The following is a 25,331-nucleotide window of genomic DNA, read 5'->3' on the forward strand; positions in this document are numbered from 1 at the left end:
CGTTACCGTTGCCCTGTTCTCTTCTCTCTGCGACATCCTGACCGACGGCTACTCAAGTGCAGTTCTCATCTCGCGACTTCGCGCTGTCAGCCGGGCCACTTTCGTTCTTGCTTCCCACATGTTTTTTTTTTTTTTTTCTGGAAGCTCAGCGTGATCGCATTACACCCCAGAAAATACACCGAGTGGCACGGAAATCACCCAGACGAAGCAGCTCCTTTCCCTCACGCGCAAAAATTGACTGAAATATAAATAAGGATATATAGATGGCAAAACCTGACTCGCCCGTTTATGTTTCTTTCCTTTAAAATAAAAGCGGGGGGGGGGGGGAGGTAATATGGATAGCAAATAACTTTGTCGTTCAGAAAACCTGAAAGAAAAAAATAAAGAGCAAACTGTTATTGTTTTGAGCACATGCATATCTGTGTGTCGTGTCGCATGAGCAATATGTGAATGGGAACATTGAAATTTCTATTTAGACCGTTCCAATGTCCCGCCGTCTATGCCGAGCATAAAAGTATTCCTGAAGACGCAAAGTCTGACGAGAGATCTAATCGGTGCAACAAGAACACGCCTCGAGGAGCCGTTACTCTATAACTAATTTGGCGTTTCCTTTTACATCGCTCACGTGCAGCCTGCAGCTGCCCGCCGTAATTGGCTGGAACTTCGAATGGCTCCAGCCCTAAAGTCAGCAAGAGCTCGTACTTTCTAGCGCACTTCGGACACTGGCGCGAGTGCACGCGTACACTCACGGAAGAACTGGTAGTTGACGAACAGGAAGATGTGCCCCAGCATGAACCAGAGTAGCGTCAGCGAACGCAGTCCATGTAGGGCACTCAGCGGGCCCAGGCTGGTCTCGGGCCGGAAGACGCTGCGCAGGCTCCGCACCATCGAGAAGGACGTTGTGAAGCGAGACAGGAGAGCTGCGGCGGCAGAGGGCGAGCGAAACGCGCAGAAGAATCAGGACACGCTGGAGAAGACTCGCTCTTATCTAGGGGAAACAGTGGCTGCGATGCAGGCAACCCGGAGGGAAAATTTCGCTGATACGAATCAATGTATCAATCAATCAATCAAGCGCGCAGATAGTCAAGCAAGCAATCGGGAAATTAATAAATCTATCATTCAATTTATCAGATCTCGTGCACGGTACAACACAAATCGAAGCCCCTATTGGTGTTTTGGGCATGCTGTAGTGAAGTTTCGGTTCTGGATAGTTGAGACAATGATGTACAAATAATTATCTGTTGCCCTAGTTACGCTTTAACTGTAAGCACGTAAACACGTGTTTTATTCATTTATTTATTTATTCATTACTTTTTTTGTTATGCGTCTACTCTCCATGGAACTCCATACTCCATAAAGGCACTCTCCATAAATGTGCCCGAGTTCTAATTTTTCTTTACGTTGAAGTTTGTTTGGGCATCACAGCGTTCACAAGTGAGCTATAAATAAATTTCGTGGCATATATATATATATATATATATATATATATATATATATATATATATATATATATATATATATATATATATATATATATATATATATATATATATATATATATATATATATATATATATATTCATTCTAGAGGTATTCCCGTGTGAGAGGAGTATTTAGCATTGCGGGTATGTTTAGTGCGCTTGCGTGAAGTGCGTGTTGAGTGCTGGTAGCAGAGATGAACTTGAAACTATGAACGTTAGTTTCAACCTAGGTGTTGCTGCTCGGACATTTTCTTTATTTATTTCTTACATCGCGCCGTCCTTGGAGGACAGTGTGGCGCACGAGCGAGCGATTGAAAGAACGAACGAGCGAGCGAACACGGCACCACCTCCCGTTCCACTCTCATTTCCTAGCTCCAAACTGCTGTTCGCCTTTAGTCAAGGTCTCAACAGACAGCGCAATGAAATCTTTGTGAAGTGTGTGCATAATGTAAATAAGCGTTTGTAAAGACAATGGCCTGCCACGTGGAGTTTTTCCGGAAATAGCGCGACGGGGGTCATGCGGAGACGAAGGTTACAGATCCCCTACGGCGTATTATGGGCTGTCACGACAGTCTAGTCACGTCTCTTATAATTTTTCTTGGGCACTTTGCCTTTCAGCGACGTAAGTGCCGACGGGACTGTGTTCGCTAGGACCTCGAAAGTATAAACGAATTCGGTAGCCGTTTATTGACATTCTGAGATGTTTGTTTTCTTTATTTTCTGGTTTTAGTGTTGCTGTCAGCATCGGCCGCCCCGAGTTCTCACCCCGTGTTCGAGGACTGGCTTCCTTCTGTTGCACCTCCAACGACATGCTCTCAGGCTACAATGGATGTATGCGTGTACACGTTTAGGCGCAGTTGCTACAATGCAAGTGATTGAGCGCACTAAACAATGCCTTGCTGATTTTTTTTCCAAGCCGTTCCGCTCTTGTGTGGTATCTCTAGTACCGCATGCACTGCGAAGCGGTCCTGTTTACATCTGCGTTAATGAGTTTCCTCAAGGAGGTTTTCTTGACAAGCACCACAGAAATTTCTGTAACGCCAAGAAAACGAACTTTTTTGCACTGTGACTTATACCCCTGACGCACGGCCACACCAAAGGACTTTAGACTAGGGGAAATCTAACGGAAAGGCATTCACGCGAGTTCCCACACGACAAAGGGGTTTTCGCCGAAGGCAATCTGCGGAAGGGGAACTGTACTAACTTCAGAAGCGTAGCCTGTTCGGGCGCGGGAAGAAATGCAGTGGACAGGACAGACGCTGACTTACAACTGAAGTTTAATGAAAGGTTCTTCAGTGAGGTTCAGTTGTAAGTGAGCGTCTGTCCAGTCCGCTCCGTTTCTACACTCCCCCCCCCCCCTCCGTATCCCGTATTTCCGCTCAACGACGCTACATGTACCAACTTCTTTATGGGCCTAAAGCGCAGCTCTTGAACGCGGAACTTAACGAAACACAATGATGTCTTATTAATAATTTTAGTGCTCACAAAATTCATTTCATATTTAGCTGTCAGGCAATTGGACCAGATACACTATGTCATGTTATTAACGCTGTTTAAGTTTCAGTCTAATGAAGCAGCACCATGTGCTTTCGTGAGTTGCTTGCTGCAAGCATATAAAGAAGACCGCTCCGCACTGTGTGTGAGTGGCGAAACTCTTATCGATAAGGGGTCCTTCCGCGTTAAAAAAAAAAAAGAATGGATGTACTTCACAGCACTGTAGTGCGCCCATGTGTCAGGGGATATTAGACGCACGTTCGCGATAGCAATGGAGCACAAGTTGGTGCATCAGCTAGAAAACATGTCGTCATTGTTTCCACCTGACAATACTCGTCAGATGAACGGCTGTGCCTTAAAGAACAATTTACTGTGACTATTCCATCAAGTGATGTCCAATCTACGTACAATAAATGCTGTGGAAAGGGGGGGGGGGGGTGTTACTTTTGCACACAACTGTACATATCCTTAGTTGTGCAAAAGCTGTGCATTTTCATAATAAATGAAAAAAATGAAAAGAAAAAGCAATTGACGTTGAGATTCCGTGTTCGGCATACAACTCAGCACTCGAAATATCTAGCATTTCCTCGCAGCTCGACGCTTCTCGTAGTGCCGCCTGTACTTTGTTTAAAATCTTTAGTTGGCGTTTTCTGGCTAATTTTCACTGCATGTCACTGACTCAGTGTGTTTGCAGCAATCACCGCTTCGCGCAAATGCCTGCTTCAAAAGTGCGTAATACACGTTTATTTATTTATTTATTTACTTATTTATTTATTCAAAGAAACTTTCTGCGACCTTTCCTCTAAGGCTACTGATGATATCCTAAAAATTCGTTTTTTTTTTGGACTACTCGTATGCGGTGGAGCCTACCTGCGACACACACCGTTGATTGCCTTACCATCACGCTTACCGAACGCGACAGTCGCACGCACATCACAAACGCACTGTGTGTGCATTTTTATCCCTCACTGGCCTCTAATTATCGTTAATTTTGCGAACAGCAGTTTCGCAACAAATTCAGGCACGGGCCGACAGGCCGCCTGGAGAATTCCGCTTGAAACCTCAGACACGCAAACGCCATAACACTTAGGCCGTGCCACGCGCGTTCGCAAGCTGTATATCTTATTTTGCTGCAGCGCAAGCTGAACGACAAGGACAACAGAAAGGCACGTTTGACACACAGAGCGCTATTGTGTGTCAGATGTGCCTTTCTGTTGTCCATGTCGTTCCAGCTTGCGCTGCAGCAAAATAAGATATAATAATAATATTTGGGGTTTTACGTGCCAAAACCACTTTCTGATTATGAGGCACGCCGTAGTGGAGGACTCCGGAAATTTTGACCACCTGGGGTTCTTTAACGTGCACCTAAATCTAAGCACACGGGTGTTTTCGCATTTCGCCCCCATCGAAATGCGGCCGCCGTGGCCGGGATTCGATCCCGCGACCTCGTGCTCAGCAGCCCAACACCATAGCCACTGAGCAACCACGGCGGGTAAAATAAGATATGCTGTACCAACAAGCCCCCATAGCGATCCTCATCGACTTCAGAAAATGCTTTCTCGGGATCCTCTTGGTTCTCTATGTGCAGTATCAGTTGCCCTAACGGGACGCAGATGCCACAAGGCACGAGTTGCCCTGCAATGTCCTCGATGGAGAACCCTTCATCTGAGGAATCGCACTCGCACAAAGGTCATCTTTCTCTCTTTGAAGCTCCTGGGAAGAGGCCATTGAATCTGTCTGTGCTCGAGCGAGAACGGTCCTTTCGGCGCTTGCCACAATCACGACCACGTCGAAAAGTCGTGTTCTCCGGTGTTTCAGCCTCGGTGCGTAGACACGGGCCGCCCGAACTATACATAGAACGCAACGCCTTCTTTCGCTGCGCCGCTCACAAAGCGCAGTACACGTGGTCACTAGCACGCCTCCTCTTTCTTTTCCCCCCACTTTTCTGTCTCTCGAACTCTTTTTTTCTTCTCTTTTCTCATCCTTTGTGTGTCCCCTTAGGCAATTTCGCGTGTCAGCCGCACACGACATTCGGCTGGACTGTGTGACACCGGCTAAAAATAAGAGCAGGGCCTTTCCGCAGCTTGTTTACGGGACGCAGGTCATAATAATCAACCGCTAGTACTTGTCATATTTTTCTTTTTTACTTCCACACTTCCCTCTCTCTCTCTCTCTCTCTCTTTCATATTGTTCCGTTCCATTCGAGATTTCCATTCTATCGCCGGTGATGATGCGGCATCTGCGAGAATAATAACAGATCCCGAAACTACCACGGTCCCGCAGCGATAACCTGCGAACAGCGGCGCACCTGCGCAGTCCTAGCTGCGATTGTTTCGTTGGTGTGGTTTGCAGCTACTTCTTCGTTCCTGTCTTTTACGTGGCCACAGCTCCGGATGTTGGAGGTCGAATGGACCTCGGCACGCATTTCTTTTGAAAGGCACAGCGGTGGCAAAGTAGGAAAGGGCGAACAAGTCAAAAACAAACAGCGAAAGCCGATAAGTAGTTCTCGGCCGAAGTACGGGGCTATTTCGGACTCACCCTGGTATTTAAGTAGATTGTCGATATACCGCCCCTCTCCCCGTTCTACGCGAATCCTATCGCGCGTTCCGGCTGCGTTTATTTATTTATTTTTTTTTGCCCCCGCGTGGAGAGAGCGGCGCGCGGCGCAGTTTGCCGGCTTCCAAGCAGCAGGCCGCGTCCACCCCTCGGTGTACACGCGCCTCGGGCGTGGGAGCGAGCCAAGCCGCCCGTGGACACGAGAGCGGCCCGTGAAATGCAATCCGGCACGCCAACTCTCGGTTTGCGGCGCGCACCCTCCGTCGAACAATGCACTGCGTCGCTCGTGTTTGCTCTCACCGTTGTGCGGCGCATCAGGTGTGTTCCCGGTGCCGAAAACAGTTGCGCAAAGTTGAGCCCCCCCCCCCCCCCCCAGCCTGTTTTCTTTCTTGCGTTTATCGTGTGTCTGTCCGTAGGAGTTTTTTGATATCCTTCTCTTAAGTTATCTATCGGTTAGTTTGGCGGGGGGGAATGCATTCGTCTGTCCCGCTTTGGTTAAATTTTCTGCAACTCGGTGACCCAACTTTTGAAGAACTTGTCAGTGCCACCGCGCGCCTCTTTAGACGTGCAACCGCATATAGATTTCGCTGAATTTTTTCGGAATGTCTGTCTGTACATCTGTGGCACAATTTAACCGTTCGACGAATCCTTTGGGTTTTGCTGAAGTATACATAGGCTGCACGCAGCTTCGCCGCGCGATGCATCTCAAGAATTTATAACTACCATTCAAGCGTCACTCAGATTAAAACTGATCTTTTTCTCCATTCTTTAGGCACATGCCGTGACACCGCTCTAGTAAGAGCATTTCACAAGTATGTACAGTCCAACAGATCACGTTCCTTTCACCTCGATGTCCCATCCCCAACGGCCAAAACATTGCACAATCATTTAAGTCTTAAACGGATCTATGGTGGCACTTTAGCTTTTAATTCATCGGCACTTCCACAAATCGTCAGATTATGGAATAATTTACAAGACAGCATCGCATCTCTGTCTAATCATGATACATTTCATCACCAACTTACACATTTCACTGAAGCCGTCGTTTAGCATGTTTCCATATTCATGTTTCAGCTCATGTTTATTCATGTTTCACATTCATGTTTCAGTTCATATTTTGAAGCTAAGCATTTCGTTTCTACCCTTTTTCTTTCTTTTTTCTTTACATTTGCTATAACACGCTTGATGAATTGCGCTCTTATGCATGCGCCATGCGCTTTTTTATGTTACCGTGTGCTTTTAAACTATGTACCATATTTCTTCTCGTTATTTCCGAAATGCTAAGTCCCCTCTTTTTTACTGCTATTATGTGCACAAATTTTGTTTGCCATGTACTGCACTTTTTTTTCTTTTTCATCTGGTTGTTGATACAGTGTTAGGATTTTTCTCCCCCCCCCCCCCTACACAATGCGCTACGGGCCCTGTAAGGTACTTGAAATAGATAAATAAATAAACAATATTACTCAACAAATACCTTCCGTAGAAAAACTGATAAGACATGGCTTTTATTGATTGATTGATTGATTGATTGATTGATTGATTGATTGATTGATTGATTGATTGATTGATTGATTGATTGATTGATTGATACTAAAGCAGTTTGTAGTCGAATTTGGTAACCCTAATTATACTTCGGTCAATTCCCTCGCCACTAGCCATTCGTATCTGACTCACGATCACTCCATTTCTTAAAATTATTCGTCGTCAGCGATACACCTCCCGACAGCCGGGGCTGTATTCACAAAGATTTCCGTTCATAAGTGCTCGTTACCATTGGCTGGCCACCTTCGCTAAGAATGTGTCCAGCATCAAGAGTGGCTGGAATTCCTTGTTACGCACAATTTCATTGTAACCATTTTTTAGTGGGGGGCCGGATGCATTACAATGAAACTTTCTTTCCCTGTTTTTTTTTTCTATGATAAGATATCTTTAACAAAAATTCATATACCACCTAAAGTACCAGAAACCGCTCCTTTCTAACGTGTATCCCAATTTTTATCGCACTCCGGTTGACTTTCTTTACCACATTAATGTAATCAGCATAGCTTTGACGCGACATTGATCATAAAATCGTTGGTGTGGTGTCACTCAGACAGCGACGAAGCCGTTTGTTCTTTACATCGACTCGGACGAGGAGCAGAGGGTGGGATACTCACATTCGGCTTCTGCCTCCTTCTTCTCGGGCTTTCGCATGGCCCTCTTGACCAAGTCCACTGCAGTCGAGGCTATCGCTATGGCCGTCAAGATGCACACCAAGGTCCTGAGAAAGTCGTACAGGTCCCGTCATCACTATCTTGCCTGAATACGCCGCCGCACAACATCTCTCCAAAAGCTCGCCAATTAACGCTGCCCAAAACCAGAGTCGGCACTGCCTGACAACCGAGAACTGCCTGATCTCAACACTGTACCTGATACAATGCCGCTGTCAACTAAACGTCCCTTCTTTCTGCATGCTTTATGTCACATTAATCGACCACTAGCTGTCTATTCTACGAATCCAACGTGCTGCACGAACAAACTTCACATTTGTTACAACTACAAAAATCTAAGCCAATATATAGTTTTAGTGTAGGGGCTTCAAACGGTTTTGAGTCCTGGAAAGAAATAACGCTATACGGCCACTGCGCCCATGCGTGAGGCAATGGCACCTTTTCGTGCTTGCGTCGGGCACGCCGATTCCGGGATATAGCGGGTCGCCCCCATGTATGCTCCAAAGGTTTCGCGTAAACTAGTATCCTCGCGCCCCGACGGCTCCCGCTTTAAACCATATTTACATCTGCGACGTTGCACGGCAGCTGCTGTCATTCGACTCCATGACGGCATTTCAGATAAGTCTCGTGAAAGCATGGTCAATCTTTTGCTCATTACGAGGACGCTCGGCGTTAAGCGGAGTTAACTCGCTCTGCTCAGCGTGGACATATTTGATCGGTCATGAGTTGAACATAGCTTCGACTTGTACAAGCGCGAAGTTCTTTGAAGGCAAACGAATTCCTTCCCAGAACATTCTTTTGCGTACTCTTCACGGATCGAATCAACCGCTCTCAAAAGTTTACAGTGTCTCAGAAGAAATCAACGTGACACCGAGATGCCATTCGTTGCAAAAGGGCCATGTTAGGGTTTGCCTGTGTCAATTCAAATGACTTTATTATCCTTGTCATTAAGTAAGTCAGTTAATGACTTAATCAAGCTCTTTAGGTGCTTCTAAGGCGACCGTGAGCCACCCTTCGGGCTTGGCGCAAAAAAGCATAGTCCGCAAATAGCATACGCTGCTGTGCACATGCCATTCAAGTTTTGCCCACGTGCACGCTTCGTGGAGCTCGCAAGCGGAGCAGGAAGTCACCTTTCGCTCAAACGCTCTCCTTTCAACAGAAGCCTGCTCCTCACTCTTGGGTGAACACTTTGTTTCGTAATATGGAAGATTCCCATATGTGGCTGCTGGCATCAATGAAAACGGGTGTTTGGGTCATTGCGCTTCTTCCTACAGTTATTGTGTATATTTATTGATGCACTTTAACAAACAAGCCAAAGTGGGCGAAAATCTGGTTTCGAATTTCGATAACAATTGCGTACTTCCGAAAGAAGCCGACTATCGTCTGCTCACGCTCGACCGCGGCCGCCCGCGTAGAAAATTAAACCTTGCCCACCCTGCTTATCGGTGTCGTGGCCGTCGGGTCTCGCTAATTTCGACTAGTTTTGAACACTCAACTCGTCTCAAACCACGCGGAACCTAACTACACGCACGCTTGACTTGCCAGCGCGCGCTCACTCCTTCGACCGGCTCGTGTTGAGCTATTGGTAGCGCTTCAAAATGCGCAAGTTGGATGTGGCTACTATCCGTCGGTGGTGCAGGGCAAAGTCCACGTAGCGCGGCGAGACTGGAGCACATGAGCGCGAGCACGCAATCAATCCCTGCCGTGCACAAAGCAAACACAGCGCATATATACGCACTACACTTGCATGTAGCTGCTGCACCTGATACATTGATGATATATTGATGATTGACACCACGGCCTCCGAGGGGCGGCGCGATGAGTCCGCTGGATGGGGGTGCTGCGGCTCACCGAGGACAACAGCGTTTGGCTTACGATTGGCGCGTCTTAGGCGCCACAATCGGAAGCAGTGGCGTCTACGTAAACATCCAAAATCAAAGTTGAACTGTGCGTCCCGGTGGCGTTCCGTAGGTGGAGCATTGGGGGAGCACCCCGCTTCGCCGTGGCCTTCGCAGTTCTAATTATTGGAGCAGAAGTGGAAGCACCGCGAACGGTATACGTTTGACTGCCAATAACTCCGCTTCTGCTGAGCGCGCTGAAGTACTTTTTACAGCAAAGCATTTCTGAAATAGCCTATTTTAACTTCAAACGCATTTCCTCACTTGGATAAAAAGTTGTTCAGGGCCCCTTTAAATGTTTTCCGAGCGGCGTATATTTCAGCAAGCTACGCCCGAATAACCACACCAGCCAGCAAGATGGAAATTGGTTAAGCTAGGCGGTATTTTATGGCCATTACGCACACGAAATATACGGCCTTCGAAGAAGATTCTTAATGAAGTGCTCGAAAGCAATATACGGCCGCCGCCCGTTATGTTTCGCTGCCTCCCGAGAGAACTCCACGTCACAAAGATTTCGCATTTCATGAGGCAGGGGAGGGGGGGGGGGAGGAGGATGCATTTTTATTAAAGAGGATCAAAACGTTAACGCTCCTGCTTTTTAAAAGAGCCTTGCAAATATTTGCTAATAACCTCTCGATTTCACTCCATTTATTGCGTTGCACAAGTTGCCCGTGTTGTGTTCTGCGAAATAAACGAGCCACGTGGTTTATATTTGGTGGAAATAAGGACAGGGTATCGGTAATGTGTACGCAATGTTTAAAGCTTGTTTTAACCTTGTGACCTCTGCGACCCTTGCAGTAGAGTATTTGTTCAACAACTTCAGAACTTTAGAAGGGTTCTTTTTTTTTCTTTCTTTTTTTTAGAAATCGCGCAGAAGTTAGCTCATGTTGTGGAAGAACTACGAATGCTGCCGAGATCAAGCTATGTGAAATGTAGGGAACGTCGTACTAATGTGCCTGCAAATATAAAAATGCGGGAATGAGGTGTGGCTGTTGCTTTGAATTTCTTAAATAAGTGCGTGAAGGCGTTATATGCGCGAAACGTTTTAAACTGCGAAGTGATGTGCGGGCAGTTTTTTTTATTGCTTGTAGTTTAATTACAGGGTACTATATTTCTCAATTCAGTGGCTGAAAAGAAACTGCTCAACTGGAAATTGGGCTGTAATTCTGCAAGTTCACTCAATGTTTTTCGAAGTTGTCCGAATCGCATTGTAACTTGTGCACATTGATGTCACTAAATATAATTGTAGGCAATTCTTAGAGGGCTTAATTAGCAGTGATTGCATTTGCTCCCGCGAAGAGTTCGTTTCGGGTTTTGATAACTCCGGGTTCGGGTATCTAGAGGCTAACCTCTACAGTTAACCGTAGACATTAACCACAAAATTTGATAAATTTGACTTGACTTTTTTTTTTCGACCATTGCGTAAAGCAGCGTCTTGCAGTCAATGTTCAGGCCAAGAGGCTGTCTTTTGCATGTATTCACGAGGCATACTGCAAGGCGTGCACACCAGTGTACACGCGATAATCATTGCGCAGGGCCCACTTTTTCTATCGTCTGAAAGTGGTCATTAATGTCCGGCTGACAGAGAGTGAAAAGAGAATGGAGTTGCGCAAACTGTCCTTGACACTTCCGAGCGTGTTACCAAGGGCGTCAAATTCTAAACAAGAACAGACTCCTGTGACAGGTTTTACAGTCGTTAAAAAAAAAGAAATAGAGCGAGAGAGAGAAAGAGAAAAAGAAAAGACACGAAATTGCAAGCATGACAGTAAAGTAAAAGACGAGGAAAGGCGCAGCCCAGTAACAAAAATGCAAGAGGAGTAATTGAGTTTGCTTATCGCCTTGATAGAATAGGGAAGAGCCAGTTTGAAGGATGACGTTCCAAGCTCACTGACTAGTAATCTGGGCTGGCGAAATCCTCCACTTCGAATCTCCGGTCATAAGAAGACGCGCGTACGCCTCCCCGGGCGCACCCCTTACGTAACAGCTACATCATAAGTGAAATTACGTTGGTGTTCGACGAAGCGCTCGTTGTCGCGGCCCTTTGGCCGACAAGTTTGCTTTCACAGGTACACTTAGAAGCCCGACAGTCCTAAGTGCGCATGCACTGGTTTTTTCCGCCTTTGATGTGATGTCAAAATGAGAGGAAGAATGCATAGAAAGGCAGGCTCTGGTAATCTTTTTGGTGTCTCGATGATGATAACGAAAAAAAAAAGTTGAGCTCAGCTAAGGCAATAACTTAAGGGCAAATGCTGCTCTTGTTTCAGATGCATGTAGGCACGACGTGTACATCGGTGCCGGGGATAGTAGTCGTATCTCGCTCTTACTTTATCGAAACCGCATTCCGCTGCGAATGTTTAACAAAGGGCTTCAAAGGAAGTCAGAAGATTTCCTCGCCAATTCCTGGCCTGTCGCCAGCGTTCGAGTGTGTGTGTAAGAGAAGTAAACGTTTTTCTAGGTGTAAATTAATAGCTGAGACTCTGGCAGAGCCGCTGGCATGGGGGCCATGTGGCCGCGACGGGGTTAGCTCACTCCGCCAGCATGACTTCGCGTTCTGCGTCATCCGTCTTGATCGCACACTCCCAGGCCTCGAGCGTGGGGGCTTGCCGAAGAATCGCCCTTGGCGGGGGATTGGATGGTAGCGCCCAAAGTATGTGATATTAGTCTGCGGTTAGGGCTCCGCAGTTCCTGCAGTTACGTTCGAACTTTTTCAAGGAAATTTCAAACATGCTTAGCGGCACTCCCCTCAATCGCCGTTGCTGGTACAGCCAATGCCTCCTTTACTAGATGCCCGCCGCGTTGCTCGCTTTCCCATTGTAGCGGTGGTTCCCTTAGTTCAGCATAAATTCCGTGAGGCGGCGCCCGTTGCCTTTTCAACTTCCGGCGGTTCTGGCAGCGGCGGCTGAATGCATCCGCCGGCGCGTTATATGCGCGAGCGTCTGTTAGCGAGCGTTATCGAGGGCCTCCGAGACGGTGATAGATGCCATGTTAATCTCAGAGGCCGCAACACGTGATTGCAAGTTGCAGGCGTTCGCCATGAGAGACGCTTGTTGCCTTTTCGCGGAGGAGAGAAAAGGGAGAGGTCCCGGAACCGAGCTACCGGACAACGCGGCAGGCATCTAGTAAAGGAGGCATTGGTACAGCCTAGCAGCGAAACCTGTACATGGCTCGGGGTGTTTTGACTGTATATGAATGAGTAAGGAGAAAAAAAAGCCATTCATTCAAGGCTTCTTTTGCTTGCTAATACTTATTTCCCTTCCGGTCAAAGATGACATTTCTGTGAGATACAAAGTGTCCACAACAGTGGGCAGCATGCATGCGAAGTTTGGTGCTTGGCAAATCCGCACGGTCTTCTTTTTTTCTTTCATTGAGGCAATGAACCCACTTCCCCCATGTCACTGCAAGCAAGTTAAAAGAAAGTGTGGAACGCTACGCTTATCACGCTGCGTTATTGAAGCGGAAAGCAACTCAGCAATGTCGCGAATGGAAACCTACCACCGCACTTCCCACAACCGTACGCTGATTTGCAGACGCGTTAGAACGTATCCCAAGGTTTCTTGTTACACGTGACTTCTGTGTATGATAATGGCAAGTTTCCTTCTAATACACAGATGTTACAACTAAATTTTGTTTGAGACATCTACATCGTTCTGTTGGGGAAAGCTTCACTGAATGGAACCGAGAAAGACGGAGTAGGGGGCGCGCAAAATAACCCGTGTTCAATGCCATGCAGAGTACTACCAGGCTGGACTTAGTGATGAGCCGCGATGAACTCGGTTTTCCCGTAAAGCACATATGGATGTGACGAGGACCAAAAAACCGACCAAAAACCAAAAGCCGGCGACGGCGGCGCCGGCAGACGTACGCGGTGGTCCACTTCCATCACGACCGTTCAAGGAGCGAAGACCAGCGGATGCACTTTCACAGAAATAAAGCGGAGTTAGAAAGAACAGCCCAGTGTCAAAAGGCACTTCGTCGTCGTCCTTGAACAAACTTTCTAGAAAAAGTGGCAGGAGTTTATTGACTATAGCTGACAACTTGTAACAAAGGATTAAGCATGAAGCTATTATGGACCGAGTCAACGAGGTTTCAGCTAAGCTCTGACACAAACCAGCCTCATATTGTAGGCCGGCAATATGGCAGGACATTCCTTATCTCAATTATGTTTCAGTCTCTTTTTTTGTTGTTGTTGAAATGAAAATAAAGGAAAGAGATTTATTCAGTCACCCTGGATTGGTGACGGATGCTGCTGTTCTTAAGTATAGGAGGCGCAGAGTTCAATTTGGCGTCCGACTCAGCATACGAACTGCACCATGAACACCACCATCCAACGAGTTTCCATCAGCTACCAACAGTCGGAGCAGCCGTCTTTCAGATGCGTCGTATATCGTTTTGGACGCCATGTCGTAGCGTGTGTACCATGAGCTTTGCACACATATTTCGTCGTCAGTCATCACGCAGTACAACCGATAAAAAGAAAGTCGAAGAAGATTCTAGGCATGGTGACTAGAACCAGCAAGCAAAGTCGAGACCCCTTGAACTCACAACAAAGGCCGGTATTCAAATAAGAGTTCTTTTTGCTAAATTCTATTCCTTTATTATCTTCCACCTTTCATCAACTGCAGATCGTGACGATAACGTAGAGGCCAGTACCGCTCCGGTCACTGATGGAGTGCGCAAAGGAATAGCATTCAAGTAAAATCTTTGCAGTGTTATACTCCAAATGCACTGCAAATTAGGTTCTTCAACGTCAGCGTATGTTTCAAGCACGCACTACTTCGCGGTAAGCGCCCAAGGCCAGAGGATTTTGCACTTTATAATCGATCGTGTTATACGTGCCATAAACACAAAAGTATTGCGACATGGTCCCTAAGAGATGATGCAGTGGGAAAATGTTAACAGCCTTAGTTATTCGACGTGCACTGATGTCTCAGTACAAGGATACTTCTTTTTGCATGTCGTTTCCGTCGCAATGTGACCATGTGACAGGGAATATGACTCGTGGCATAGTGCTCACCAGCAAGCGTCATATTCGTCGAGCTACCGCAGCTGTTTATGAGACGACGTACTTTAATTATCATCCCGAGAATGAGCAGGAGGTGCGAGGAGTTGATTATGTTGGCACCAAACGTAGCGAAAAAGAACGCCACGACAATTGCAAAAGAAGGAGGCATTCGCGACGCCTCAAGTAGGAAACAAGAAATGGATGACCGCTTGTAAGTATTTCTTCATAAGATACACGGGCGATGACGGCGACCAGCACCTTTGATGCACGCTGATGACGTGACAAGAAGCACTCTGTACTTACAACTGGTTCCGTATGCTGAATAGACGATTGTGTGTTTCTTTTTTTTTTATATATACTCTTCAACTGAGAGCTGTAAAATCACCAAGCAGTTTTTTTTATCTCTTACCGAGCTGTCCCGCTCTTGTTTACGTGAAACAAGGCAACTGTTCATTCCAACAACACAACTACGAGCAGCGTGTGCTTCCTCGAATAGTATTTTAGTGCTGCTGTTCAAATGTCTAGATTCAATTCGCGATCCATCGCTCCTAACACAACGTGAATAAAGCAACAGGTTTTACTCGCAAGCCTCCCGTTCATTTCTGCTGTCGTGAGCTTGCCGCGTTCTTGTTGGGAGCCCACAGTGTTTTCATTACATGTTAGCACCGCGCCCCGCTTTTCTTCTTTGATGTTGTTTACGGCTCGCGCAGCTCGAGACAATGAAGTTTCGCCTCGTAGACTTCGTTGAAGTAAATGATTACCAACCTTTTCGTGAAGCGTGGAGCGAAAGTGCTGTATACCTTCAGCCTGCCAGCATCGCATTTGACCGTTTTATATCTTGGCAGGGGACTCTGGCGAAAAAAACTGAACGAAAAGGTGGACAAGTTGACCACTGCTCATGTTCAAAAATTCTTGGCACGGTGCAGGCTCTGGCTCGGGCTGGGAACTTCGAACAAATGGCGACTTGGCTACAGATTGTTTAGTGACGAACGATGATGTATTGATACTCCGCAGAAAAGCAACTTTAGAAAGCAAGCGATTCGGCGCTTATGTGTTCTTGCGATGGATTTTCCAGCTCGAACTATCCGCTACACTAATGTGGTATGTGCAAGCGGTTCTAGACTGTGTCCCACAGTGCGTTGGAGCCTGAAACCGTAGAGGAATGCCTCGACAGCTGCAGTAAGACCGCATCCGAGTAAACTCGCTATTTAGTGTTCACTTATGCCCTGCCATTGTTAAAAAAATATGTTAAAACGATCTTTTTTTTTTTTTGGCACTCGCCGTGGTTGCTCAGTGGCTATGGTGTTGGGCTGCTGAGCACGAGGTCGCGGGATCGAATCCCGGCCACGGCGGCCGCATTTCGATGGGGGCGAAATGCGAAAACACCCGTGTGCTTAGATTTAGGTGCACGTTAAAGAACCCCAGGTGGTCGAAATTTCCGGAGTCCTCCACTACGGCGTGCCTCATAATCAGAAAGTGGTTTTGGCACGTAAAACCCCAAATATTATTATTATTATCTTTTTTGGGGATCAAATTACGGCCAAGAAGTACTTGTGCGATTCTTATCATATTTTATTCTTTCTGGCCCTTCGTCATTGGCATGCACGAAGCCGCACCCACGCTATCGCCTCGATTGGCCACTCGGCGATACGGATGATCAGAATTAACGGAATTAGACAGAAACTATCCTTACAAATACGACAATTGAATGCAATGCAAATTCGTATAAAACGCACGTTTCATTGTTACGAGCAGGATTCATTGGTAATGTAGCGAATTGTTGTTATAGGTCTACCTTCACATTAAAATACAGGAACACTGTAGAATATTTAATGTGTTCAAAGAAAGAGCCTCTTTAATAAATTCAGGAAGGGTCTACCTGGCGACACGCCTAGCATGCTAGTGCAGATTGGTATGATCAAAAATGAAATGATATGCACAGTGCACGAGAGATACACTACCTACACAAAACACACCAGAAAACTCAGTAAGATGAAGCATCTCACTAAGACCAAACAGTCTGAGGAAGGTCAAAAGTGCCTTCGTTGCTTGAGATGCACAAACAGCGTTAGTCCATGGGCTAAAGACATGTCTTAGCTCAAGGTATGACAGCCTTTGATGAATGTTCAGCAAGGACTGTTCTTTCTAGTGTAAATAGTCTGAAAGTGCACATTAAGCGGGCTATGTTATTCCGTATGTTGTACGCAGTGCACAATGGTGACGTCCGTTTCGTTTCGAATAGGAACTATTTAGTACTTGCGACATATAGCCAAATGCGGTTTATTGCCTACGGATCACTTTAGTGACAGTGTGCTTGTGAAGGAGCCGCTGCAACAGATACAGATCTTAGTGTAGTGTACGGGCCATCGTGGTTGCCCGTGTCTACGGTGTTGTGCCCACGGCTGCCGCTTTAATTTACGACATGGTGGCCGCGTGTTGCCGGAGGTAGAACAGAAAAACACTCATGGTGCCGTGCCTTGGGTAAGATGGGCGAAAATCCGGAGCCGTTCGCTACAGCAACTCTTGTAGCCTGTGTGTTGTTTGCGGGCGTCAAATCTCGTAATCTTTAGCATAGTATACCTGGTAACGTGGCTTTTGCGCGATATTTTAGAATATCGCTGCGAAATCATCTGCTTTTAGCATGATGTACTTCTCATACATATGCGTGCTTCCGTAGCGACTTGAGGCCCTATAACGTAAAACCACCAAGCCTTATATATAGCTTTCATTGATTACGAGAAAGCGTTTGATTCAGTCGAAACCTCAGCAGTCATGGAGGCATTACGGAATCAGGGTGTAGATGAGCCATATGTAAAAATACTGGAAGATATCTATAGCGGCTCCACAGCCACCGTAGTCCTCCACAAAGAAAGTAACAAAATCCCTATAAAGAAAGGCGTCAGACAGGGAGATACGATATCTCCAATGCTATTCACAGCATGTTTACAGGAGGTATTCAGAGGCCTGGAGTGGGAAGAATTGGGGATAAAAGTTGATGGAGAATACCTTAGCAACTTGCGATTCGCTGATGATATTGCCTTGCTCAGTAACTCAGGAGACCAATTGCAATGCATGCTCACTGACCTGGAGAGGCAAAGCAGAAGGGTGGGTCTGAAAATTAATTTGCAGAAAACTAAAGTATTGTTTAACAGTCTCGGAAGAGAACAGCAGTTTACGATAGGTAGCGAAGCACTGGAAGTGGTAAGGGAATACATCTACATAGGGCAAGTAGTGACCACGGATCCGGATCATGAGACTGAAATAACCAGAAGAATAAGAATGGGCTGGGGTGCGTTTGGCAGGCATTCTCAAATCATGAACAGCAGGTTGCCACTATCCCTCAAAAGGAAAGTGTATAACAGCTGTGTGTTACCAGTACTCACATATGGGGCAGAAACCTGGAGGCTTACGAAAAGGGTTCTGCTGAAATTGAGGACGACGCAACGAGCTATGGAAAGAAGAATGATGGGTGTAACGTTAAGGGATAAGAAAAGAGCAGATTGGGTGAGGCAACAAACGCGGGTAAACGACATCTTAGTTGAAATCAAGAAAAAGAAATGGGCATGGGCCGGACATGTAATGAGGAGGGAAGATAACCGATGGTCATTAAGGGTTACGGACTGGATTCCAAGGGAAGGGAAGCGTAGCAGGGGGCGGCAGAAAGTTAGGTGGGCGGATGAAATTAAGATGTTTGCAGGGACAACATGGCCACAATTAGTCCATGACCGGGGTAGTTGGAGAAGCATGGGAGAGGCCTTTGCCCTGCAGTGGGCGTAACTAGGCTGATGATGATGATGATGATGATGATGATGATGATGATGATGATGATGATGATGATGATGAACGTAAAACTGTTCCAATCTGTTTTTATTCGAATCTCCTGACATCAAATTTACGTATCCGCTGACGCAAGCATCGGCCGGTGACCCGCAGCGTTGCCTGAACAGACCAAACACTCTCCTCGTTTACCGGAGGTCACTTTTGTTTGCTATAAAGACGAATAACAAGGCCTACATTGAGCAGTTTCTCTTATATAATTGGCTGACAACAGGCGAGGAGCACGCTCAAGTAGACAGGGTGAAAGTAGATAACCAGATGAGGAGGATGGTGCTGCCGTCTGTGATTGGTCCGCTTCCCCTTACTTAGCTTGCGGTGGCTCTTCAAAAGTCGCGGCGGCGTGCAACAGAAGATTAACAATCGCTAAAACGGATCCTCAGCAAAGAAGAGTTGGCAAAGCGATGTCGTGTACGTTCCGAAAGCGCTCAATAACGTTATACTGCCACGCAAAAAGTTTTGTTATACGTAAATAAACCCATGCTCTCCGGCAGGTGCGAGTGGCCAGTGCGTGAGTAATCGGCGGGCAGCCATCTTCTATTCCTTTCGGAGCGGAGCAGTCTCCCGCTATTCAGAAAAAAAAATCTGTTTTGTTTGGCATATTATTGCGTCCTTAACGCGTATACGTCACTTTGATGCGGGGAGTTTTCGCCGTTTTGGGACGTCGCCTGACAGACAGGCGAAGTGGGCCCTGACGAAAACGTTTGACCACTAGCAGTTGGTCAAACGACGCTTTTTTCGCTAATGGCGAAAAAGGCGTCGAAACAGAAATTATTATCTTTTTCTTTCATTTGGTCTAACCATGCATAATCCGTGTGCACCTATCATATCAAATGGGGCGTTTATGCGGTTTTCGTTACGTCGCGCGACAAACAGGCGCAGTGGGGTGTAGCCCGAAAATGCTTTAGCCAATCGTCAAGGGCTGATTGCAGCATTCGAATAGAAAAGTTTGGAATAGCTTTACGTTACGTTTACAGGGCATAGACGTACGGACGGACAAATCGGCAGGTCATATACAGCATTGCTGTAAAAAGAGAAGTGAATCAAGTCACATTACCACCATTGATACGAAAATCATGTGGACTGATCCAACAAGAGCGACACTGTTAAATAAAATGCACACACACACACACACACGCACACGCACACGCACACGCGCACACACACACACACACACACACACACACACACACACACACACACGCACGCACGCACGCACGCACGCACTTATACATATAACCACACTAACGCGTATCACTGTGGACCCTTCGTTTTTCGTGCAAACCCGTCGTGGCGGAGTAGTGACTTCGACGCTGCGCTGCTACGCCCGAAGGTGCGGGATCGAATCCCGACCGCGGCAGCGGCATTTCGTTGGGTTTAAATGCAAGAACGCCCGCGCACCGTGCACTGGGTGCACGTTAAAGAAATCCAGGTGGTCAAAATTAATCCGGAATCCCCCATTACGCTGTGCCTCATTTTCATATCCTGGTTTTGGCACGTAAAACACCAGAATTCTCGTTTTTTTTTGTACGAAAGCGTGCAGCATAACGCTCATAAAGACGCCACTACGTTTTTGTTTTGCATGCACAAAGCCAGTAACAGGCAACAGGCCGTGGGAAAACAAGATGACAAAGGAAAGCGACAGCAGACAACAACCATCGTCGTAATATTATTGGCTGGAGGTGCTCATTGTAAACCCCAGACTAACATCAGTCCTGGGCGAAATGACCTTACTCCCGTCTTTCTGTCGCTTCGTGCAATGCTTTTTCTATCTTTGCCTCCTGTCACTTAAAAAAAAACCCTTCAGAGGCGTTTGTGAATTCTGTGCAATAATTTTATTGCAGCTGACAGCAGTGAAGTCAACGTGACGGCGTGAAAAAGCCGGCCAAGGTGGCTGGTATCGTGAAGTGAACGATGTGAAGCGTGCACGACGCTAAGCGTGGTCACTAAAACGAGTCGTGTTAGCAAGATTCAGCATTTGCGTCGCTCGAATTATGCTGGCTTTCGCACTCTCACGGCGGCACACAGTTCGATCACTTAGTTCTATGTCTTTGGACGAAGCTATGAAATCTGTGTTTAATTAAGAGTTCGTATCGCACGCATTATACTGAAGCACTGAACGAACTTCACATCAAAGCCGTGCTTGAAGCATTCGGCTGACAACTCAATATTTCTTTCCATTTAGGTCTAACATCTATATTTACGTTCAGCCAAAGCGCGCGTATCCGCAACTCATCAGGCTTCAAACCTGCCTCAGTGATAGCTGCCGCTTCACATGTTTAAGTATCTGAAAGAAAAGTGGAAAAATACTTATCTAGAACGCTGTCCGGCAAGGAGACACAATCTTTCCAATGATAGTCACTGCATGATTAGAAGAGATATTCAAACTGCTAGACTGGAAGCATTAGGAGCGACGATCCAGGGCGAATATCTTAACAACCTCGCGCTTACCGATGACGTTGTCCAGTTCAGAAACAGTTGGGGTGAATTACAGCAAATTATTGAGGACCTTAAGTGAGGAAGTGCATAAGTGGCGTAGAGGATTAATTTGCAGAAGACAAAGGTAATGATGAATAGCCTGTCAAGCGAAAAAGAATTCATGACCGGCAGTTGGCCTCTGGAGTATGTACAGGTGTAAAATTATCTAGGTCAGTTAGTCATAGACGGAAATGAGACGGAAATTTACAGAAGAATTAAAATGGGTCGCAGTACATACGGCCGGCATTACCATAGTGACAGGGAGCTCACCGCTGTCGTTGAAAAGAAAAGTGTATAATCATTGCATTCTGCCTGTGCTAACATTTCGGGTAGAAACTTGGAGAACAAGTTGAGCACCGCTCAAACAAGCGAGGGAACTAAAATTTTATGCCTAACGCCAAGAGATCTGAAGACAGAGGTGTGCATTAGAGAGCGAACGGATGTAGTGGTAGTTTACATAAGAGGAAGAATTGGAGCTGAGCAGGCCGCGTAATTCGTAGGGCTCTTAATCGGTGGTTCATTACAAACACAGAGTGGGTGCTAGGGAGAAGGAACCGCTCTCGACGACGGCAGAAAATTAGGTGGGGTGATGAAATGAGAAAATTTGCAGGCATAACTTGTGATCAGCTAGCGCAGGTCAGGGAAAATTAGAGATCGCTGGGAGAGGTCTTCGTCCTGAAGTGAACATAAACATAGGCTGATGACGTTTTACAACATCCCAAATTCATCCCGACTTTTAACGGACTGTTGCTCTGGAGCCGCAGTTCGCTTCGTACATGCATGCGAGGACGCATTCGCATACAGGACGGTGTGTGTCAGGCCTCTTGGATACCACCACCGCCACCTTGTTCTCGCGCTATATATGCAGTGACTGCTCCGTACAAAGTGCGTCAGTGTCGCAACATCGACGACTTGAACCGATTTCATACGGAACCAGCAAGAATGTTGAGCCATTATGTGCATCGTGTACGGTTCTCTGTAGTGTTCTGACGTGCACTTGAACGCGTTTTCTTACGAGGCTGGTAAGCTTAGGGAAGCTTTGGCGCTGATAATTGTGGTAATTGTATCTTTGTGAAATTGTATCTATTGTCGACAACAAACTCCTTCGTAAGGCATTAGCTAACGTTGTATAATTAGGTACTATTAACATGTTATTTCATTTACTTGGCGTACTTGTAAACGACTAAGGACGTCACTGCTTAACATCGTATTAACAGGAATTATCAAGATGCTATTTTGTTTACATTATCTGTCGTACTTGCAAACATTAGGCAAGATATTACATAGTATTGTATAATTATGGATTACTAATATGCTACATTGTTTATTTTTTGTATTTCATTGTTATGCTTCCCGTTTTCCCACTCCCCTCTGTAATGCCTTCGGGCCTTGAGGGTACCAAAAATGAATAAAAAATAAAAATAAATAATGTTGATTGATTAGCGTCGACTTCTATGAGGCGCCACTTGGGCTACGTTAGACAGCGTGGTTAGGGGTTCCAGGCCCTGACGTCACCAACCTATGATTTACTACTGATCGCCATAATTTATGTGTACGCGCCTTTGTGCATTGATCCTCTGTCGGAATGTGGTCACCTGAGCCTGCAAAATAAACTCTTGACCTGGGCCGAGGCATCATCGCGTTTTATCAGCTGACAGGAAGCCAAGAAGAAGCGATGAACGCTGATATGATTTCCAGGTGTAGTAGACAGTAAAATTTGCAGGTGTGGTTGTTACGTAGGGAAGTTTTCTGTCATAATTTGGGAGCGTCGGTAGCCAAGGGTTCTTTCTGCATTTGTTTTTTAGGGCTGTTTTCATAGCTCTCTGTGCCCTCAACAGGGATCCTATGCTATAAGGGAGCCCGCGTTTCGTCGTAGGATGGCGTTGGACAACATCGTTGACGAGCCGCTTAGACGGCTCGTCATGGAGCTGATATTGAACCTATGCGCGGCATCAGAACCGAACCAGCAGCCGTGTGCAGTGCGATGATTATACGATACCAGTGAACATACGGCTGCTGGTAGCCCGGCCTTGAGGCCATATGTACTATATACTATGTAGCTTTTTTATTCTTTCCATAATTCATTTCGAAATACAGCCATTTAGTTGCTTTGTAATACGGCGGTGGTAGTGGGGGTGGTGATGCCGCTACGGGACGGCGTAGCCTGACAGGTCTGGCCAGCAATCGCTCAGTCTGAGCGCCTCCTTCTGAGCCGAATATGTCAGCATGTGTCCATTAGTCCTGTCTTTCGCAGAAATGTGAAAAGAATGCGTAACACTTCCGCTATCGTTCTTTTGACGATGGTGCGGCGAAGCAGATAGCGCGGTTGCGGTTGTCGGTGCTGTAGCAGACGCCCGGAAAAGGAAGCTATCTAACAGGGGTGGTTAGTGGTATTCCGTAAGAATATAGCCTTGACTACAGATGCATGATGTGCGATCATGCTATCAGGTTACCGCGCTTCTTTCATTTTGTCATTTAATCCGAGCTTTGCTTTCCCTTCGCTGTCATACGACACCGAGTTAAATGCGCTACCGCTTCTGTTGCATCCTTATCTTAGCGTAAGATCTTTTCTGCTAAAAAATTGCGTACGACCAGCGGAGCTCAGTGAATGCCGCCCCGGGTGTCTACGTGTCACAGCAACACTTATAATATGTCATCATTTTCCCCCTGTGTTATAATCTGCAGTGAAAATCGAAAAATGAAGCGGTGGAAAGAAAGAAAAACAAATTTGCAGCAAAATGGAACAGTGCTTCTGCAGCTGAACGTCCTCGTCTTTCTTTTTTTTTTTGCGATACTCGTGCGATGATGCTTGGAATGAAGGTCGCCGACGTTAGTACAGCTGCTGCATATACAATGTAACCAAAACGACATGCCACGACTGAGCTTTCTGCACGCCAATACGAGTTGGCTTATTGATTCGCTGAAGTCTTAAGCGGTGTGTAGTGTTCGAGCTATGGGTTATTCATGGCTGGGCGCCGAGCGCCTGGACCATGGAAGCATACGCAGCAAAGGTAAGAAATACGCGTATGCCTCTCGATGAGACCAAGCTTGGTATTGATATTACCCTAAATACATTTTGCAGTGGGGTGTACAGTAATATCAAAGTACGATACTTGCAAAACAGTGTTTCTGTACACCTCGCCCAGTTTTAAAAAGAAGAAAATAGAACAATCAATTTATTCGTAAAACGGAAAAGAATATATATTTCTATTGACTGTTGTTCCACATCCGCCGCCAAGGTTTGTGAGTGATGGCGCTTGCTAACACTCCCAGGGTTAGTTCTAGTAGTAACACATAAATACCCCAGAAAGTGGATGGGAACACGGCGCCGAGGTACATCAATTCCTTGGAGCATCGCACGCGTAATTCGAAGACACGGGACCGTTCCCCACCTGCGGCAAGTTGTTTTTTCATCCACTTTCAATTCCATTTATTTATAATTTCTTTACTTCAATTAGTAAGTACAAGTAATTTCCCCTGTGCTATCCTTGGTGTCTTTGTTTGTTGGCTTCTTATGATAAGATTAATAAGAATTGGGCCCCTCGGTTAACCCCCGTTCTTCTCGTTATGCACTGTTGTTGTATGACGCATGCAGACAGAAACACGTTGCAGGCTGCTTTGAGTTTATTCTAACGCCATCGAACAACCCCAAGTGTCAGTCCCCCATAGGTGCCCAAAATCTCATTGAAGTTAAAATTATTCTTAAGGGTACAAAAAATCAGTACTCTCAGTGGCGATATTGATGTGCATTTGCGTTGGAGGAGGAGGTCATAGATTCGATCTCCGGACACGGCGGCTGCATTTAGAGGGCAACCGAATGCGAACAACACTCGTGCGCCATGCAAATTTAAGCATCCAATTACCCTCAAAGATCTAGTATAAAACTCTGGGGACGTCAAACTTGTGGATAGATAAGAAGCTCTGAAGCATACGCATTTGGCCTGGTCGGTGCAGATAAGTTACGGTTTTTAGACCCGGAGCTTGCTATCTCACATAACCACATTTATATGTTGGCAGTACGCAACCCCGTCTCACTAGATATTTCTTCCGTACACCTCTGCTGATTGAAAGATAATAAAACGGGGCATCGCAAGAGCATGTATGTGAGCGATGCTTGGCAGGTCTTTTTATCACCAAGTAGGAACAAGCTTCATATACCAACCAGAAAGCCTAAATCTTGCAGACTACTCCTTCAAGCCCTTGACAATCGCCGCCGAGTCCCTCATCTCTGGTTCGAAAAACAAGAATCTAGGGGCCGCTGGTGCTTAAGGCAGCTGGCGGTAAATTGTTTAGGTACTTCGTACGTGCACAAGGTAATGTACAATCGAATTAAGGTTGTTAGCAGGGCAGGTGTTCGGCTGGTGTTCATAGGCGTGTG

At 46.3% G+C, this 25,331-nt stretch overlaps 1 protein-coding gene across 1 annotated transcript in view; it reads right to left on the bottom strand.

The window, feature by feature from the left end:
- Nucleotides 1–25,331, bottom strand: part of LOC142575808 (nose resistant to fluoxetine protein 6-like) — a 339,710-nt gene that overhangs the window by 62,020 nt on the left and 252,359 nt on the right. The window contains exons 5-6 of the mRNA XM_075685475.1: nucleotides 7,688–7,791; nucleotides 750–920 (exon numbers count right to left, since the gene is read on the bottom strand). Of these exons, the coding sequence (XP_075541590.1) occupies nucleotides 750–920; nucleotides 7,688–7,791 (275 nt within the window). The remainder of the gene's footprint in view (nucleotides 1–749; nucleotides 921–7,687; nucleotides 7,792–25,331) is intronic.

The sequence above is a fragment of the Dermacentor variabilis genome, chromosome 1, assembly GCF_050947875.1.
Source record: "Dermacentor variabilis isolate Ectoservices chromosome 1, ASM5094787v1, whole genome shotgun sequence".
In the NCBI taxonomy this organism is placed as follows: Eukaryota; Metazoa; Arthropoda; class Arachnida; order Ixodida; family Ixodidae; genus Dermacentor; species Dermacentor variabilis.